At 36.8% G+C, this 21,753-nt stretch overlaps 1 protein-coding gene across 1 annotated transcript in view; it reads left to right on the forward strand.

Moving 5' to 3' along the window:
- Nucleotides 1–21,753, forward strand: part of VEZT (vezatin, adherens junctions transmembrane protein) — a 90,832-nt gene that overhangs the window by 41,730 nt on the left and 27,349 nt on the right. Inside the window, exons 3-7 of the mRNA XM_006871796.1 lie at nucleotides 6,925–7,009; nucleotides 8,426–8,601; nucleotides 10,325–10,600; nucleotides 13,442–13,579; nucleotides 18,185–18,332. Of these exons, the coding sequence (XP_006871858.1) occupies nucleotides 10,335–10,600; nucleotides 13,442–13,579; nucleotides 18,185–18,332 (552 nt within the window). The 5' untranslated portion in view covers nucleotides 6,925–7,009; nucleotides 8,426–8,601; nucleotides 10,325–10,334. The remainder of the gene's footprint in view (nucleotides 1–6,924; nucleotides 7,010–8,425; nucleotides 8,602–10,324; nucleotides 10,601–13,441; nucleotides 13,580–18,184; nucleotides 18,333–21,753) is intronic.

Below are 21,753 nucleotides of genomic sequence, written 5' to 3' on the forward strand. Positions count from 1 at the left end.
ACTCTTAGCGATCTTATGCACAATAGAACAAAACATTGCCCTTTCCTGTGCGATCTTCATGTTGTGTTTGAGCCCATTGCTGCAGCCACTGTGTCAATCCATCTCATTGAGTGCCACCCTCCTCTTTTTGGTGACTCTCTACCAAACATGGTGTCCTTTTCCAGGAACTAGTTCCTCCTGAAAACATACCAAAGTATGTAAAACAAAGTCATCCTCACTTCTAAGGAGCTTTCTGGCTGTACTTCTTCCAAGACAGATTTGCTTGTTCTTCTGGCAGTCCGTGGCATTTTCAGTATTCTTCCCAACACAGTAATTCAAATACATCAATTCTTCTCCAGTCTTCTTTATTTATTGTCCAACTTTCACATGAATATGAGGTGACTCACAGCTTGGGTCACTTTCGAGGGATCTTTTGCAGCAGTTTTGCTCAGTGCAAAATATCATTTGATACACAACTCTACTAACTTGAGTGTTGATTATGGATCCAAGTAAAATGAAATCCTAGACAACTTCAGTCGTTTCTCCATTTATTATAATGCTCTTTATTAGTCCAGTTGTGAGGATTTTTGTTTTCTTTACATTGACTTTTAATCCATACTGAAGGCTATCATCTTTGATCTTCATCAGTTAAGTGTTTCAAGTCAGCTTCTCGTCAGCAGTCAAGGTTGTGTCATCTACATATTACAGGTTGTTAATGAGCTTTTTTCCAATTCTGGTTTTGTGTTCTTTCATATAGCTCAGCTTCTTGTATTATTTACTCAATATACACATTAAATAAATATGGAAGGACAAAATCCTGATGGACATCTTACTTGATTTTTAAACCACACAATATCCCCTTGTTCTATTCCAATGACTGCCTTTTGGTCTATGTACAGGTTCTACATGATCACAGAACAAAAGTGTTCTGGAATTCCCGTTCTTTGCAATGTTATCCATGTTCATTAAGATCCACACAGTCGAATGCCTTTGCATAGTCTATTAAGCATAAGTAGACATCTTTCTGGTATTCTCTGCTTTCAGCCAAGATCCATCTGACATCAGCAGTGATATCCCTTGTTCTATATTGTCTTCTGAATCCAGCTTGAATTTCTAGTAGTTCCCTGTTGATGTACTGCTGCAGTTGTTTTTACATTATCTTCAGAAAAAATTTACTTGTATATGATATTAAAGATATTGCTCAATAATTTCCACATTCTGGAATGGACCCAAATATGAATCTTTTCCAGTCGGTTGGCCAGGTAGCTATCTTCTTAACATAGACGTGCTTCCAGCCCTGCATCACTTTGTTGAAACATTTCAATTTATATTCCATCAATTCCTGAACCTTTGTGTTTTTGCTAATGCTTTCATTGCATCTTGGACTTCTTCCTTTAGTACCATCAATTTCTTTTTTTTTTTTAATCATATGCTACCTCCGAAAAGGAGTCCTTGTGTGTCTCTGTGGATTAATGCACTGGACTGCAAGGTCAGTTTGAACTGCAAGGTTGGCGGTTCAAGCTCACCAGCTGCTCCTGGAAACCCTATACAGGGTTGCTATGCGTCAGAACCAACTCAAAGGCACTTAACTATAACAACAAAAACAACCACCTCTTAAAATGGTTGAATACCAACCAATTCTTTTTGGTACAGTGATTTTGTGTATTCCTTCCATCTTCTTTTGATGTTCCTGCATCTTTCAGTATTTTGCCCATTGTTATTGTTTAGTGCTGTCAAGTCAGTTCAAACTCATAGTGACCTTATTCACAACAGAATTAAACACTGCCCGATCCTGCATCATCCTCACAACTGTTATGTTTGAACCCATAGAACCCTTAAATATTGCAAGCCCAGGCTTGAATTTTTTCCTCAGTTCTTTCAGCTTGAGAAATGCTGAGCATATTTTTCCCTTTTAGCTTTCTAACTCTTGGTCTTTGTGTATTTCATTATAATACTTGACTCTGTCTTCTTGAGCTGTCGCCCTTTGAAAATTTGTTTAGCTCTTTTCTTCCAGTTGCTTTAACTACTCTATGCTCAATAACAAGTTTCAAAGTCTCTTCTTGACATGCAGTGTAGTCTTTTCTCTTTCTTAATGATCTCTTAATTCCTTCATTTATGATTTCTTGGTATCATCCCACATTTGCCATAGTCTTTGGTCATTAGTGTTGAATGTGTCAAAGCTATTCTTGAGATGTGCTCTTAATTAGGTAGGATATACTCAAAGTCAAGGGGTTGTGGTTGGATAGTGGGTTATGCATTAGGCTGCTAATCCCAAGGTCAGCAGTTCAAATTCACCAGCTATTCTGCGGGACAAAGATGAGGCTTTCTGCTCTCATCAAAACTTAACAGTTTCTGAAACTCTATACAGGGCCACTATGAGTCAGAACTGACTCAACAGCACACAACCACCACTGTACTCAAATTCATATTTTGGGTCTTGTGGACTCATTTTAATTTACCTCAGCTTAAAAGAAGCTACACAGAGAGCTGCCAGAAATTCTAGTCAGAAACATAAGAGAATGTGGAACAAGGGATATCATTGCTCATGTCAGATGAATCTTTGCTGATAGCAGAGAACACCAGAGAGCTGTTCTCTTGAGTTTTATTGACTATACAAAGGCATTTGTCTGTATGGGTCTTAACAAACTATGGGTGACATTGCAAAGAATGGGAATTCCTGAACACTTCATTGTGCTCATGCAGAACCTGTACATAGACCAAGGGCAGTCGTCAAACACAATAAGGGGATATTGAATGGTTTACAACAGGAAAGATGTGCATCAGGGTTATATCCTTTCCCCATAATTATTTAATCTGTATGCTGAGCAAATAATCCAAGAAGCTTAACTATATGAAGCATGACACCAGGATTGGAGGAAGGCTCATTAACCTGTGATATGTAAATTGATACAACTGTGCTGCTGAAAGGAAGAGCACTTGCTGATGAAGATCAAAGACTACAGCCTTCACTATGGATTACAACTAAAAGAAAACAAAAATTCTCACAACTGGACCAATAGACAGCATCATGACAAACAGAGAAAAGTGTGAAATTTTCAAGAATTTCATTTTACTTGCTTTCACAGTCAGTGCTCAGGTAAACAGTGGTCAAGAAATCAAACTACTTACTACATTGGGCTAAAGACCTTTAGAAATTGTTAAACAGCAAAGAAGTAACTTTGAGGACTAAGATGAACCTCACATAAGTTATGGTATGTTCAGTTGTCTTTGATGCATATAAAAACTGGAGAATAAAATAGGGAGAATGGGGAAGAATTGCATTTCAATTATGATGTTGGCAAAAAGTATTGAAAATACCATGGACTGCCAGAAGAAGAAACAAATCTGCCTTAGAAGTATAGCCAGAATGCTCCTTAGAAGCAAAAATGGTGAGACTTTGTCTCACGTCCTTTGGATATGTTACCAGGAAGGACTAGTCCCTAAAAAGGGAGACCATGCTTGGTAAACGAGTAAGTCAATGGAAAAAAAACTGAAGACCCCTAATAAGATGGATTCACACAGTGGCTTCATCATTGGACTCAAACAGAACAACAATTATGAAGATAGTGTAGAAAGAACGAGTAATGTTTCATTGTGTTGTACATAGGGTCTCTATGAGTCAGAGGCAACTCTTTGGCACCTAGTAACAACAACCCAGTCATATTTGGGGATCTATAAGGACTATGAGTAAACCATATTAAATAATTTACTTCATCACACCCTGGTCTAATTTCCTGTAATTATTCTTAAATGTCTCTTCTTTAAGACTTATCATCAGACTTCTTCTGTGCTTATTTGCTCTTCCATAAGTGGCCTCATCCACTTCATTGTCTTTATTGGCCACTTACGTTCATTCTCCAGTTTCTCTAGTTTCAAAGGGTCTTTACATGTTTTAACCTGTATGTGCTTCAGGAAACTCAGATTTTCCCACCCCAAAACAAAAGTGTATTCCTACTAGAGTCCTGGTTTGGCACTGTAGGACAAGCACTTGACCAACCGCAAGGTCAGTTTGAACTGCAAGATCAGCAGTTCAAACATAACAGCCACTCCTCAAAAACGCTATACAGGGTCACTATGAGTCGGAACTAACTCAGTTGCACTTGACAATAACACTGTACTCCAAATTAAAAAGTCCTTGTGGCGCTGTTGGTTAGGCATTGGGCTACTAACCGCAAGGTTGTAGGTTCAAATCCATCAGCCACTCTGCAGAAGAAAGATAAGACTATCTGCTCTAGTAAGATTTGAAGTCTGGGAAACCATATATAAGGTCTCTGTGAGTTGGAATCTACTCTGTCTATTGCAGTTGGTCAGGTTTGGTGCTTTGGTATATTCCAAATTACCACTACCTCAGTTATTTTACCATTCCCTATCACTCCCACATTGATTTGGTCACTAAGTAATACATCAAATTTACCTTCTTTGTCTCTTACAGCTAACTGTTAGTAATTATAATGTTCATTCCCTAATTCAGGTTTCTATTATACTTTGTTGCTACTGTTAAGTGCCGTTGAGTCAGTTCTGATTTATAGTGACCCTGTACAGGGTTTCCAAAGAGCAGCTGGTGGGTTTGAACTGTCGACCTTGTGGTTCGCAGTCCAGTGCTGATCCTACAGCTCCACACCAAAAGTCCTATTATTCTTTAGCTTGTTGTTGTTGTTGTCAGGTGCCATCGAGTCGGAACCAACTCATAGCGACTCCATGCACAGCAGAACGAAACAATGTCCGATCCTGGGCCAACCTCACTACCGCTGCCACACTTGAGTCCATCAATGATGCCACCTAGCTGATCCATCTCGTTGGGGGTCTTCCTCTTTTTCTCTGACCCTCCACTCTACCCAGCATGACATCCTTCTCCAACGATTGTTTCCTCTGGACAATATGTCCAAAGTAGGAGAGACGAAGCTTAGACATCCTGGCCTCCAAGGAGCACTCTGGCTGCACTTATTCCAAAACAGATCTGTTGGTTCTTTTGGCAGTGCATGGCACTTTCAGTATTCTCCTCCAACACCACAACTCAAAGGCATCAATTCTTCTACGATCCTCCTTATTCACTGTCCAGCTTTCGCATCCATATGAGGCTATTGAAAACACAATGGCCTGGGTCAGGCGCACCTTACTCCTCAAGCTGACATCTCTGCTCTTCAATACTTTAAAAAGTTCCTGTGCAGCAGATTTGCCCAGTGCAATACATCGTCTGATCTCTTGACTGCTACTTCCACGAGTGTTGATAGTTGATCCAAGAAAAATGAAGTCCTTGACAACGTCAATCTTTTCTCCATTGATAAGAATGTTGTTTATTGGTCCAGTGGTGAGGATTTTTGTTTTCTTGACATTGAGATGTAATCCATATCGAAGGCTGTGCTCTTTAATCTTCATAAGTAAATGTTTCAAGTCCTCTTCACTTTCAGTGATCAAGGTTGTATCATCTGCATATCGCAGGTTGTTAATGAGTCTTCTTCCAATCCTGATGCCACGTTTTTCTTCATAGAACCCAGCTTCTCGTATTATTTGCTCAGCATACAGGTTGAATAAGTATGGTGAAAGAATACAACCCTGTCTCACACCTTTTCCAATTTTAAAACATTCAGTGTTCCCATGTTCTGTTCGAACAACTGCTTCTTGGTCTAGGTACAGATTTCTTTAGCTAGTCTAATAAAATATCCTCCTAATCAAACTTCTCTCTAGTCATTCCGTGGCTCTATAGAGTCAGCACTATTTGTTATTTTTCCAAAACGTTGATTTTTAGTGTTTCACTTTCTTGCATAAAAACTTTTGGTGACCCATTATAGTCTACAAACTAAAGGGTAAACTGTTATGTCACTTATAATGACTAAGATCATATCTTATTGTAACTTTTAAATTGCATTGCTAATCCCTTCTTCCCTCAGAGTATATTTGTACCAAACCATGCCACCATCTCCATGGCATTTGCTTACATGGCTTGCTACCTTTGCTCATCCAATTCCCTTTGCCTTCTTCTTTTTAGTTGAAATCGTAATCATATTTCAGAGCCTAGCTCAAGTAGCTCCAATTTCCAACCTGCTCTTTTCCCATGTTTGGCTAGACTTTACTTTGGTTTAGAATTACTTATACTCTCTCTTCTATACTACTTTCTTGACAGCAGCAGTTACTATATATTCAGCTGTGATCCCATGACTCTTTCTATTACTCAGGATATAACAGTCACTCAGTGGATATTTGTATTAAACAGGTACCAGAAATATGGTTAAGTAGATTACCTAGGTTTTAATAAAATTTGTCTTAATTATTCAGTAACCTTAACCAATTTGTATCCATTGCAAATAGTTGAAAATAAGGGGGACTTGGGAGTAGACAAGAAATTTCCATGTTTTTACTTGACTGTTTAGATAATGGGTTATTAAGATAAATTAAATTTTTGATTGATTAAATAATAAAAACTTTTGTTTCAGTATAAGACAGTTTTTTTCTAAAATGGATTAAAGTCTCTTTCTACCTTAGTAATGTGGAATAGAATGGTCTCAATATTTGAGAAGTTGGAGTAGTCCATCAAAACTATGTATGACATAGGTAGTATACAGTTTTCCCAAGATAAATGGGTACATCAGTGTGATTCCTATCTGATCTCATCCCACACCTACTAAATCAGAATCTTGAGTTTGGGGCCCCAGAAATGTGTTTCTAATTAAAATCTTCAAGGGATTATGATGTTCAACTAGATTTGAGAACTTATTAAATAAAAATGCCAAGACATATGAAATGGCATCAAAAAGTTTGTAGAAGAATGGAATTAAAAGATAATGGAATTTTCCCACTACCTTTTTGAAGCCCTGTCATACTGACAAATCACACAACTTGGATTTTTTTTTTTCCTTTCTTTTTCTAGTAAAAATTCTTATCTATATCAAGTTTTCCTCCTGTTTGGGTATGGTTTAATAATCCCATACTTCATCTCCTTCAGTTTAGCATCCTGTTAAAAGTGGCTGAAACAATCAAAAGTTGGATTTCATTTTCTCAATGCAGTAAGAAAGATGATGTACTTCACAAGTTGGTAAGTTTGCACTTTACTTCCTTTTGTCATTTTTCAAGGATTCAGTTTACTAGTCAGTGATGAACTAGAATTTGTTTTACTAATGATTTGGGCAGTAATTGCTTTTTATGAGAAACACTGCAATAACTAGGAAACTTTTTCCTAATCTTCTGAGAAATACAACTTTGAATTTGGATTTTTTAGTATTGTTCATTCATAGTTCTTACAAGAGATTATTTATTAACTGCTTAAAATGGAATTTTCTTGTTACTGAAATCCCATTTGTTGGATTAATGAATTATCGGTACAATCTTCCTCCATTGACAGTTCCTCTTCTCCACAGGAAGAGGAATGTATTTACTGCATCTTCTCCCTTAGACTGTGATTGACTGTAGACCAACTGGTTACCAGTTCTGTTCATAGAGTTGATGCAATATCAAAAGTGATTCCTCTCTACTCATTTTGCAAATTACCAGTCTTTGACAATGTTTGTTGTGGTTGTTAAGTGCCAATGAGTCAGTTCCAACTCATAGTGACGCTGTCTAGGGTTTCCAAGGAGCGGCTAGTGGATTTGAAGCACTGACTCTGTGGTTAGCATTCCAGTGCTTATCCTATAGTGGCACAATAGGAATCTACCATTCTCTGAAAACTTAGTATGTGAAACTTAGTTTCATGATATTGATAAATCACAGAATTTGTAAAAGATTTGAAATAGTCAACATTGAGGATCTTTGTGATTCTGGTGAGGCTTTCTTTTTATCCTATTGTCTGCTGTAAAATATCTGTTCTTTGACTCCTGACTCCAAAGAGGATACTTCAACCTTTCTATATCCTAAGGGTATAAATCAAGATAGTATTGCTAAGAAATTCAGGTTGTAAATTCTCTAGAAGGCTTGGGTTCCCAGAAGACATGCTCAGATTACAAGTAAATAGGTTTCAGGATCCTATCTCCTGACCTATCACCTTAAGATGAAGATTCTTCTTTTTATTTATTTATTTTGATTTTGATTTGTGTGAAAGTTTATAGCTCAAATTAGTATTCCATTCAATAATCCATTTTTCTTCTGTGACATTGATTACAACCCCCACAATGTAGCAGCATTTTTACCATTGTTTTTACTCTTCTCCCTGTGTTTACCACCCTTCTTTCCTGTTCCTTCCTAATTTCTGAGCTTTGTTGTTATTGTTTAGTGTCTTTGAGTTGGTTCTAACCCATAACAGTCTTGTACAAGGTTTCTGAGGAGCAGCTGGTGAGCTTGAACCAATGACCTTGCAGTTTAAACTGACTTTGCAGTCCAATGCATTAACCCACATCGCCACACCAGCACTCCTTCTGAAAATAAACACCTACATTTTATTAGTACATTAGGAACTTATCATTTAATTAAAAATTATGTGTGTATTATTAATTACTCTCTTCTGATCCTTTAATGTCAGGATATTGGATTCCGACTGGACTCACTACATACCATCCTGCAACAGGAAGTCCTGTTACAAGAGGATGTGGAACTGATTGAGCTACTTGATCCCAGTATCCTGTCTGCAGGGCAACCTCAACAACAGGAAAATGGACATCTTCCAACACTTCGCTCCTTGGCAACTCCTAATATTTGGTACTGTCCAGAAAACAGCTATCTTTTGACTGCTTATATATAAGGAATTAGCAGAGGAAATCTATCGTCATGCTCTCTATTATAAAGGCATTATTAACATTCTATACATTTTAACATTACAATTAAAATAATGATAGATCACGGAGGGTTTTTTTTAAGTGCCTTTCTAAAGTAAATACAATTTAAAGTGAAGGTAGAAAAACCCAACCGATGATTATATACCATCAACTGAATATAATTAGTTCTGTTTAGCTTCCCCAGAATGTCTCTCATCGATGTACTTCTGCCTGTGTATATCTGTAAATCTATCCAGTTGTTTATATTTTGCTTTAATTAAGAGATAACCTCATAACTGCTCTGTAGAGAGAGACCAAGCATAGACTGGAAGTGAAGAGTTGACTCTTGCAGAGCTGGTTATGCAGATTTCATAGGGAACCTAGGGTGGCTATTCAAACTATCCTGAAACTTCAACCACTCAAAATATTAAGGACTAATACCCAGGCAGTACTTCCTGTTTTTTAAAAAAAGGAAGTAAAAGGATTTTATATATGCAAAATTTTCATGTCCTCTATTAAAATATGAGCTTCTTAAATTTAACAGAGAAGGGAAAAATTAATTAAATCACATCATAAACTATGCCAAGCTATAAAGGCAGTTATATTTCTTGGCCTCAGTGTTCTGAGTTTGTCCTTTTCCTCTGACAATGTGATAGTATTAGGATATCCTATTGTGATAACAATAGGATAGATAGCAAAGTGTGATGTTTTCCAAATCTATGTTGTTTTGGTTGAATTGTCGAGTCGGTTTTGACTCATAGAAATTTATGTAGGGTTTCCGAGGAGCAGCTGGTGAGTTTGAACCTCCAACCTATCATTCAAACTGACCTTGTAGTCTCCAGTGCTTATCGTACAGCATCACACCCATACTCCTCCAAATCTAAAGTCACTCAAGTAGCATCCATCATGAGGCGATAAAGCATCTTATCTTACAAAAATTTAAGAGTTCAAGGACTTGCTAGAAGAAACCCAAATTTTAAGTTTTCTTTACTAAAAAATGTGTTTAATCAGCTACGCGGCCTCTAAATAGTTTAGACTTTGCTATTAATTCATCAAAGTATAAGTATATGATGGAATTTTGCTTTAAGTAGTCTAAAAAATAAAGGATTCCAAGTAAATTAGAGCAAGCAAACACTTAGTAAGAAGTATTCTTACATATGGTTTTCTTTGTAGTATACCAAGTGTTAGCAATACTACTTTCTTTTCATATATAAACATTTTCATCAAAGCTCTAATAGCTTAAAAAATAGTAGCCAATTGGCCTAAATAAAATTATTTTTACACATATCTTTAATTTGATTAAAGTAGAAAAGTACAAAACTTGTCCATATCAAAATCTATAGTAATTGTATTCCAAATTAGTTAAATGGAATATTATCTAAAATTAGATTACTGTATTCAAAACAATTACTCATTGAGGTTATCTTATTTCTAATTAGGAAAACATTTATGCTTTCTTGAGAAATTGTCTTTCTGTCTGATTTTAGAACAAAGGTGCTTAGATTATCCTCCAAAACAGTAATTTTTTTATAAGTCATACTTTACAAAGAAGCTAATATTTTATCTATTTTAGTAAACCTACATTGAGCATTGTTTTTACTGATTAAAGTAATTCATCTCTTTGTTTATTCTGATAGATACCATGTTCATAATTGTATTTTTTTTAGGGATGTCTCAATGCTGTTTGCCTTTATTAGCTTGCTGGTTATGCTTCCCACTTGGTGGATTGTATCTTCCTGGCTGGTATGGGGAGTGATTCTGTTTGGTTATCTGGTCATAAGATCTTTGAGCTATTGGAGGACAGCTAAACTACAAGTGACCCTAAAAAAGTACAATGTCCATTTGGAGGATACAGCAGCAAATAGTCGAGCTTTTACAAACCTTGTAAGAAAAGCATTACGTCTCATTCAAGAAACTGAAGTAATTTCCAGAGGATTTACACTGTGAGTTCATTTTTATTTAATTTTTTAAATGATACGTTTTTACTACACAGTGGAATGTGAATATTTATCATTTATTTTCATTTCTTATATTTTTAGAAAAAATGGGTATCTCTTTAGCATTTATTATATTTTAGTAAATGCTAAGTGAATGAGTAGTGTGCTGCACTTAGTAGTCTGTAGTATGGTCCTCTTATCTACCTAGAAAAACCAAAGTGCTTTGAGAATAATGATTGTTTTTATAAATTACTATGTGATTTATATTAGAGAATATAGAGAGAGTTCCCAAAACCAGCCCTAGCATCCAATCAAGCCATTACGATCAAGTCAATTCCAACTCTTAGTGAAGTGACCCTATAGGACAGGATAGAACTGACTCATCAAGTTTCCAAGGCTGTAATCTTTATGGAAGCAGAGTACCACGTCTTTGTCCATCAGAGCAACTGGTGAGTTCCAACCACATACCTTTTGATTAGCACCAAGCACTTAACCACTGCACCACCAGTGTTCTTTTAGAATGCTATTGTTGCTCAGTAAATGTTTGTTTTCTTTACTTCTAGTTAAATGCTCTCTTTTTCCCATTTTAAATACTCCACTGAAGTGAATTCATTTTGAAAACTCAACATATAATAATATTCTTTAGGTAAATATTAGCAGATATCATGGCACTGATACTCTCAGAATATGCAAATAGTGATGTTCCACATTTCCACAGAAAATTATATGTTTACCAGCCCAGGTGTAAGTGTATTAACTATATGATAGGCTACTTACTCTCTTATTAAAGAGAAAGTTACATTTACTGAATGTCAACTATGCTTCATGTATTGTGCTAGACACTCTGCTTACAATTGTAATAAAGTTGTATGATTTTACATATAGTTGTATGATAAAGGCATACAAACGTAAGAGATAGAGCAAGTATTCAAATCTATTAGATCTGACTCCAAAGCCTGTTTCCATGTAGTACACTAGGTTGTCTGCCAAACAGTAGCATATGACAGTTGGACTATAGGATGTGTAATCGTGTCTGTATAACCTTTGCAGTCTCTAGGTGGGAGAAAGTAAGTATATGGTGAAGAAAAATAATTGCTCTTACTTAGTCATATCTGGAAAATCAAGAAAATGGGGTGAGAAAGAGCTGGCAGTCATCGTATCCTTCACTCTGTTCTAGAGTAGTCTTAATACATAAAAGTTATATCTGGAAAATCATGAAACAGGAAAGTGCAAAAATCTCCAGTGGTCGTATTAAGTCTTCACTCTGCTGTACTCTATAAAACAGTGTGTTTAAACAATTTCAGAACATCACAGAGGGATTTTGTGATTTCCCTGTCTGCTCAAGTGAAAGTACAGCAAGGCTCTAAATTGTAGTTGGAGTTCACATCTTGTTCTTGTTTGGTGGTGTCAAGTCGATTTGGACTTATTATGATCCCACGTTGCTAGAGGATAGCAAATTTTTAAAGTTGAAAAATCACACTAAGAATATATAATGGTTGTTGTATGCCGTGGAGTCAGTTCTGACTCATAGCAACCCTGTATAGGGTTTCCGGGGTTGTAAATCTTTATGAGAACAGAAAGCCTCATCTTTCTCCTGCAGAGTGCTTGGTAGATTAGAACTGCTGACCTTGCTGTTAGCAGCCAAACTTGTAACCCATTAAGCTATAGAACTCCTTTATATTTTTTTATTTACATAGCAATTTATTGAGGGGACTTGTCAAGCAAAGTGGCTACGTGTCCAATGCTTAGTTAGCCATGTATAAGAAGAAAATTCTATGCCTTTTGTCTTTGTCCAGTTTCACCTACGAGTCTCTGTGAGGTAAAGTGAGCCAGTTAGACAGGATTTACTTCCAGATTATGCCTCTGACTACTGAATTGGTAGATAAGAAAATAAAGGAAATACTAGTTCATTTGATCATTTTTAAAATTTTGACTGAGAATTTTTATATTACAGATTCATGGATATAATAAACTTATAGATTTCAGTATTATTGGGAAAGGTTATGGATTAAGTAAAAAAGACAGTTATCTCATAACAGTGTAATAATGAATTATGCATACTTTCAGTTATAAACACATTCATTATATGTCATTGTTGTAACTAGGTACTCCCTATCCATCTTATGGAGAGTGCCATGACAGGTGCTTCCTCTAAAGCGGTTTGTGAGAGTAGCTATACGACTCCATAGTAACCCTTACTCTGCCTTTCTACTTGCATTCCCCTGTTGGCCACTGGTCCTGTTACCTTTCTGCGTCTCCTACTTCATTTTGAGTAGGTAAGTGCCAGTGGCAGCAGGTGGGTAAGTAATTATACCCTGCACTTTTATAAATGTACAGAATGTATTTCTGTATAGTATTGGATTATTCTGTACAGTGACCAAATGTACAATTAATGAACAATTGTAAGTATATAGTAAGAATGTAATAAATGTTTATGTTTAAGGCTTTGATGATTCCTGTAGATAGAATTTTTTAAATGGAATGTAAACAATTCCACTTTAGTGTAATTTAGTCAGTAGAGTCTAAATGTAAAAAGGAATGCTAATTTCTCTGCACATTTCAACTAGATATCAACTAAAATTTGTTGTTTTACCATATCAGAAGCCTTTACTTTTTGAGAACTTACTTTTCATTTGTCTTTTTCCTGGTGATTATGTATGTACCAGGGAAATGGCTACTTATGGGACCCAAGTTTGGATATCTTTAATCATTTCTAATGAAAATCACAAAAAAGGCATTGTTTTTTTTTTTTTTTGTAAGTTTAATAGAATTGTGGATTTAGGAAACAAAAACTTTAGGACACCTGTACAGTTGTATCACATTTTACTTTTCAAGTTTGCTTGACAGGGTCAGTGCTGCTTGCCCATTTAATAAAGCTGGACAGCATCCCAGTCAGCATCTCATCGGTCTCCGGAAAGCTGTCTACAGAACTGTAAGAGCCAACTTTCAAGCAGCAAGGCTAGCTACCCTATATATGCTGAAAAAATATCCTTTTCTGGCTATATGTGGGAATAAGCAATATTTCCGGTATTCTTAATATAGATAATACAGTTGCATCCTGCAAAAGTTAACTCTAAACTGAGATTAGATATTTTGAAACCAATTTCCACCATCACTTCTATTTTAAAACTGGAAATGTATTCCAGGGGGAATGATAATAATAGACAGGAAGAAAGTTTTTCTACTCTTCTGTGTCTCATTTTCAACAAGGGAAAATCTTGAAGTCCCTCCCTCTGCTGGTCCAGAGAACAAAGTCGTAAGAACCTGACTTTGCTTAAGCTGATGCTTTAAAAAATTACTACACATGACAAATTTGCTTTGTGACTTGGCATAATAAACTGGCAACAGGAAATCCTTCCCCTTTCAAAGAACAGAGGTTCTAGAGCCAGATTGGCTAAGTTTACATTTTAGCTTTTTTCAGATACTCTTTTGTAACCTTAAATTAATTTTTTTAACCTCTCTGTACCTTGATTTTCTCATGTTTAAAATGGCAATAATAACATAATCTTTCTCATTAAGTTTTTGAGATCAAATGAATTATAAAATGCTTATAAAAAGCACTCATAGACTTCATGACAAAAGTCTGTCACTTAAATTTCTAAAGCAGGAAATTAGCTATTAGCAGAAAATAAAGGTGTATAAGGTATTTGTCTTAGTTAAAATTCACAGGTAAAGTTAAATATGAGTAAATGAGGGCAAAAAGATTACTTTGCACTGATAATTATAATACTTAAAGTTTACACAATGCATATGTTGTTCTATTATTATATCCTCATAAAAACCTCAGCTAGATTTTTTTTTTTATTTCCATGCAATGAAAAAATTAAATGACTTGCTCAGTGTCACAACACTACTAGTAATAGGTAAAGTTGTATCTTGACTATATGACTATGACTTAAAACATTTTCTATACATTTGTACCTCTTTGGAAATAGAGAGTGTTTTAATTTTACTCAAGAACTTTTCAATTATCCCAGTGCCCTACATATCTCCTTGCTCATGGCAGCCACTCTTCTAGGTGCTAGGAATACACAGTGAAAAGGTTTACTGCCTATTGTTAAAGTTTTATTTGAGCGTGGTCAATAGATACTATGCATAAAAAAATAAAAACCTTCTAATTGATTCCAATTCATGGCTGTCCCAAGTGTTACAGAGTAGAGCTGCTCTTTAAAGTTTTCAAACCACCAACCTTCAGAGTCCTGTGTTAACTGTGCCACACAGGGACTGATAATATTCATAGAACAATATGAATGTAATCCAGCATAGCAGGTCTAAGTAAGCAAAAAAATATACAGAGATATGGAGGTGAGCAGTGTGGCATGTGAACTACAAGTACAGTGAATAGATATTTAACATAACCTCAGTGCCAGGCAATATACTAGGCATTAGATGATCGGTGGTAAACAAACTAGTTATGACCCTGTTTCATGGAGCTGGTGTGGCACCATAGGATAAGCTCTCAACGTAATGGTTGGTTTGAACCACAAGGCTGGTTCAAATTTCTTGGAAACCCTATACAGGGTCGCTGTGACTCAGAAGTGATTCAGTGACACTTAACAATAGCATAGTTAAGTGAGGGGTTGGCAGGGAATTGAGAGAGACTAGCGTCATCACAAAGATTGCAGATTGTATGAATGCACTGTACTAGTCATTTTTCTAAATAGTGAGAATCAAGCAGTGAACGGAGTCCTGGCGTGACGCTGTTGGATAAGTATTGGACTGCTACCTGCAAGGTTAGTGGTTCAACCATAACTCAAGGAGCAGTGAACAAGACAGACAGGATCCTGGTTCTCATCAAGCTTACCTTCTAGTGATTGAGAGAAATAATCAGTAAAAAGTAGAGAGATGAAAGTTTCAGATAATACAAAATTCAGGATACAAATGATGGATAGGGTGCTCCTTTTGATTGGATGGTAGAGGAAGTCCTCTTTGAGAGGGTGACATTTAAATTGGGATCTAAATGGCAAAGATCTGGGAAAGTGATTCAGTTGGATGGACTAGCAAGTATAAAGATCTTGGGCCAGGCATGCGTTTTGCCTGATTAAAATATAGATAGAAGGCTGTTATGGCTGTAGCACAGTAAATTAGAGAGTAGAGTAGGAGATGATGTTCAGAGGAAGGCAGGGGCCTGATTATATTCTTCACACAAGAGGCCTAAGGAGTTGAAGCTTGTTTGTTTATTTACTAGTCTTTGAAAAGTCTAATAAAATAGGTACCTTCTTAAGATTACCCTCTTGCTACATATTAAGGAGCCCTGGTGGCACAGTGGTTAAGCACTAGGCTGCTAACCGAAAGGTCAGTGGCTTGAACTCACCAGCTGCTCCAAGTGATAAAGATGTGGCAGTCTGCTTCCTTAAAGATTGCAGCCGAAACCCTGTGGAGTAACTCTGAGCTATCCTATAGGGTTAATGACAGTGAATTTGGTTTTGGTTAAGCCTGGTAAAAGTAAAAAGAAAAAAAATATGGAAAAAATTAATGATAATAGATTTATAACCATAAATGTGGAAGAAATACAAATAATTATAAGGAAATCGAATATGCAGTTGTATGGTAGCAACTTTGAAAATGTAGGGGAAATGGATCATTTTCCTATTAAAATATAAATCTCTAAAACTGACCCAGAAAGAAAATGAAAAATTTATAGATTTTGGACATAGTATAGAAAATATGCAGCTTTAAACAGAAGTGATAAAATTCTTGACATACTGTGTGGAATGATTTCTAAATTGTTAGTTGGGGGGAAAAAAAGCAAACTACTTCTATTTGTATTTAAAAGGAGTCCTGGTGTGGCACGGTAGGATAAGCATTGGATCACAAGGTCCCTTTGAACAGCAGGGTGGCAGTTCAAAACCCACCATCTGCTCCTCGAAAACCCTTTACAGTGTCACTATGAGTCGGAACCTACTTGATGACACTTAACACCAACAGCAGCATATATATGTATAAAATAGTTCCTGTGTGGTGTAAATTGTTAATTTCTTGAATATTAGTCAAAAGAGTGGTGGTTTGAACACACACAGAGGCACCTAGGCAGACAGGCTTGGAGATCTTCTGAAAGGTCACAACCTTGAAAACCCGGTGGAGCAGTTCTACTCTGCACTTGTGGGGTTACAATGAGTCAAAAGCCACTTGGTGACGACTGTTAACAGCAACATATATGGGAAGGCTTGGAAAAGTTTATGGAGAAATTCCATGATCTTTTCATTACATTTCCCACGAAATTTTTGTATGTGTATAGGAGGATATGTATGTGTGTTTGTGCATGTGTGTGGGTATGTGAAATCCCATGTGGCACTGTAGGATTAGCACTGGACTGCAAATCACAAGGTCAGCAGTGCAAACCTACCAGCTGCTCTTTGGAATCCTTGTACAGGGCCGCTATTAGTCGGAACCGACTCAACAGTACTTAACAATTTTGTGTGTGTGTGTATATATATACATATTTCCATATAAATCCATATTTATAGTTGGATTTGCTTTTATATGTGTATAAAATGTAGCAGTGATTGCCTTTGCCTTCAGATAGGAGACTAGGTGAGAACGGGTTAGGACTAGGAAATAGCCTTTACTGTACCCTTAATATAAGTTCATTACGTTTGAACCTTTTCAAAAGCTAAATGAGTAAAGAAAATTGAAATTACCACAGCCAGATGATTTCTTATAGTTTTTTAAAAAGCTATTTCACACCATGGAAATGGTTATAAAGCTCCCCTATATTATCTTATTGATATAAATAGTATAATCCCAGTTCCAATACTTTTTTGTATTACAAAAAAATAAACACGATAGACCAATCACATATATGGAGATGCAAAACATTTATGTAGACTATACATTTAATACTGTTTCATAAATTATCATAATTTGACCAAATAGGTATATACTAGATATACAAGGATGGCTCAGTATCAAATATTTTATGGACATAATTCTTTACAAAAACAAATTAAAGGGGAAAAAAATAAGCTTGTTATGATATTGACAGATGACCATAAAAAATAGGAAAGAGGAAACAAACAATAGTCTATGTCAAGAAACCTAGGTAGGTTTAGTGCTACTTCCAACAGCAGTCTGTGCATTTCAGATACTGTCTGACTAATGCTGTCCTGCACTATGCAGATGAGAAGGACAAGCGAAGGATTCACTGTAGCACAGTAATGTTCTGAGCCATGACATAAGAAAATACACAAAATACAGCCTCAAACGGGTGTGATCACAAAGCACTGAATTAGCACTCGGATACTTCTGAAGAGTTGAACTATTAATCCTTTAAATATAAAAATATCCTGTAAGTATTCTGTAAGATAGCTGAGTTGTTACTTAATGTATTAGATCTTAAAATTGTTGTTGTGTGCCACAGAGTCGGTTCCAACTATATAGGGTTTCTGAGAATGGCTGGTGAGTTTGAATGTCCAATCTTGTGGTTACCAGTGTGGTGCTTAACCTACAGCACGATACTAGAGCTTAGATCTGTTTAAAAAACAAAACAGGAACCTCCAATAAAAGTTTACAATAGTGATTATTCAATGCAATTTTGAACAGTTTTACTTCTATAAAAGGTCTTTGTTGATTGCCTTAACCTAATTTAACCTACCCCCTGAACTCTGAGAGTGATAATGTAACCAACTACATCTGTGTGGTGCCTTTTAAGGAGCTGGGCCTTGGACTTAGTGATGAGCAAGTTTCAGAAGAGGAAGCTCATAACCTTACAGATGGCTTCAGCCTACCTGCATTGAAGGTAATCTATTTGTAGAAGGGAAGTACTAAATGTTGTTACTATTCTAATAAAGGCTCCCTATTTTGGTAGTACTTAAATGCTATTGCTTTCAGAGAGATAAGTAATGAATCTGGCCATTACTTCTGTACAGACCAGTAACTCGTATATTTGTAGTAAAATATGCCTAGAATAGTTTGGTGATGATTTTACTGAAACTCTTACGTTAGAATTTTGTATCTAACTCTATTTTTAAGAGTACTTATTGCCATTAACTACAAACACATTCAGTGTATACTTTTGGGGGTGGGTATTCAGAGTAAGGAGTGTCAGTTTCATGTCTGCTAATGTTATTTCTCTGTCCAAAGAACTCCCTTTAGGACTGTGGCTAGGTCTAGGCAAGGCCTAGGACTTCAGTTAGTTTTAGGGTTATGGTTAGGACTAGGGTTAATGTTCAGGGTAGGAGTGGGGCTAGGGCTAGGAGTAAGGCTTGGTCTAGTTTTAGGGTTACGGTTAAGGTGAATTTTTAATTTATTTTTTCTTGAAATCTACTTGATTTTCCCCTTCATTTGGGAATTCTATAGCTAAATTATTCTCTTTTCCTACTTTACATTTTTTTGTTGTTGCAAGCTAGTATCTCCAGTTTCCTATTTTCAGTCTTGCAAATTTGTTTTACTTTGAATACTTCCATATCTGGGTTGAATTCAGGGTGATATTGTCATGTATGTTAGTCTCGGTTTGATATCTGCTATTTTAATTCTCTGTCCAAAGAACTCCCTTTAGTATTTTTTTTAAGGTTGGCTTGGGCAAATTCTTTTAATTTCTGTTTATTTGGAAATGTCCTAATTTTGCCTTAATTTTTGATGTATATGATTCTTGGCATAGTGGTTACGAATCGGGCTGTGAACCTTAAGGTCAGCGGTTCGAAACTACCAGCTGCTCCGCAGGAGAAAGATGAGGCTTTCTACTCCCGTAAGGATTTACACCCTTGGAAACCCTGTACAGGGTCGCTATGGGTCGGAACCGACTCGACGGCACTTAACAACAACAACAATCATTCTTGGCAGTTTTTTCTTGCAGAGTTTTATATGTGTCATTCCATGTGTCTTTTTGCCTGTATGGGTTCTGCTGAGTAATCAGAGCTTAGGCTTAGTAGTTCTCCTTTATAAGTAACGTGTCACTTTTCCTGAGATGCTCTCGGGAGTTTTTGTCTTTGGTTTTGAAATGTTTTATTATAATATGTGATTTTCTTTTGGTGTCTATCCTTTTTAGAGTTCATTTAACTTCCTGAATGACTATATTCTTATCTTTCATGATGTTAGGCAAATTTTCTTCCAGCAACTCTTAGACAGTTTTCTCTGTGGTTTTATTTGTGTCTTCCTGTTCTGGAATTCCAATTACATGAAAGGTATTCCTCTTGAGGGTCCTCCACATAAATCTTAGACTTTCTTTGGATCTTTTTATTCTTTTTTCTAATTGTCCCTCTTGTAGGTGAGTATTGAGAGATTTGTCTTCAGGCTCACTGATAATGTCTTCCATTAATTCAATTTACTTCTTTGCCATTTCTGTGTATTCTCTGTTTCTCAAGTCTTAGTATTAATCTTCTGGCTTTCTAATTGCTCTTTTTGTATGGTTTTTATTTTGTCCCTTTGTTCCTGAATTCTTCCTGGCTTTCATCCATCTTTCTGTCAGTTTGTTAAAGGTACCTAAATAGCATTCTTTTAAATTCCTTATCAAATAACACTGAATATATTTCTGGTATTATATTTTCTGACTCTATATTTTGGTCACTTTTTGAGGCACACTGTCATGTTTCTTTGTGTAAGCTGAAACTGTCTGTTTGCTCCGAGAAATTGTGGTGTCGGCGGCTCAAGCTCACCAGCTGCTCCTTGGAAACCCTATACAAGGTCGCTTTGGGTCGACACTGACTCATCGGCACCTAACAACAACAACAACAATTTATATTTAATTGATGATTGTAAGTTGGTGTGTTTTTAGGCACTCAACTCCTGTCTCCTGGTGGATGTGATAGGGATTGGCAGTTTGAACACAGTTGGCAGTTCACTGTGCAGTGTAGTTCAGAATGAGTTCACACAACTCCAAGGACCCCAGGGAGTGACTGCGCTGGAGTGGTGCCAGTGGCTGCCATGTTAGGATAGCAGGACTGGCCATACCCTCACTGCCAGGAAGACAAGAGAACATGGAAGAACTGCACCCCCTCTCTCCCTCTTACAACCCAACCCTATGCCCACAAGCCACTGTATTGGTAGCAGCTTGCAAAAGCTCAAGAGGGTCGCTCCACTCCATGCCAGCTGATAGCCTGCCTGTTTTTCTTCTCTCTCACTGCTCTTGTTCAGCTTTGCCTTCCTGTCAGCACTCAGTTTATCTCCATCCTATCTTTTGAAGCTCAGGGTTCCAGGATCACCATCTGTATCTATTTTACTTGTTCTCACATCTTTGTTGCAGAAGGTCTGCTCAGTACATCTGCCTACTCTGCCATCTTTTCCCAACTTCCACATTCAATGTATTTTATACTAGAAAGCTTAGGATCAAACATGTCCAACCAATGAACCCTGAACATTGGTAGGTTATTTCTATGGCCATGTGTCATTCATTGACTATTTGTTAACCCACCTTTCTCCTAGAAGACGTCAACTCAGTCCTTTATTTTTACCAAAAGAAGAATTAATGCTACCTTTTACTTCTAACTTTCTTTTAAAGCCTAAACTTTCTACAGTACTAGAAATAGTTCTTCCCATCACCACACTGTTGGATTTTGGTGTGTATTAATATCTTCATATTACGTAAGCTACCATTATCTGTCCCAGAGTACTAGAGTTGCTGCTCTCCCCATCCCACCCAGGTTGCCTGAATTATCCTCTTTTTTTTGTTTTTGTTTTTTTTTTTAATGTTTTATTGTGAATTATATGATAGTTTACATGGGAGAACATTAGCATTACATTCATCCTATCGTGTATCGTTTCATTGCCATGGTTACAATCCCCTCCATGCATCATCAGCCAACCAAAGGGTATATCCTGCAAGCCTGCCCCCTGGTCATCAGCACACAGCCCTCTACCTCTCTGGGTCTAAAGTCCACAGCTGCTCCACCTCTCCACATCATTGGCTCTGCCTCTATCTCTGGTGTCACTACTTCTCTGGGTAGGGTCCCCCTCATCGCTCTTCTCCCTTGATGGTCTCAGGACCTGCACTCCTAAACTGCAAAGTCAATCACTCCAATCCTTTTGCTACAAAACGTCTACCTTTACATTTCCAAGCCTCACAGTCAGTCCTGATAACAATTATTCACTATTGTATCACAAGATACCTATCCACAGCTCCTTTTATCAGCCTCTGCCAGACAGATTGGATACTACTCAGTGGAGATTCTATCTTCCTCCACACCCTCTGGATCTAGGCTCCCTCTTGAAAGCTTGTAAGCCAG

This window comes from Chrysochloris asiatica, unplaced genomic scaffold (genome assembly GCF_000296735.1).
Source record: "Chrysochloris asiatica unplaced genomic scaffold, ChrAsi1.0 scaffold00174, whole genome shotgun sequence".
In the NCBI taxonomy this organism is placed as follows: domain Eukaryota; kingdom Metazoa; phylum Chordata; class Mammalia; order Afrosoricida; family Chrysochloridae; genus Chrysochloris; species Chrysochloris asiatica.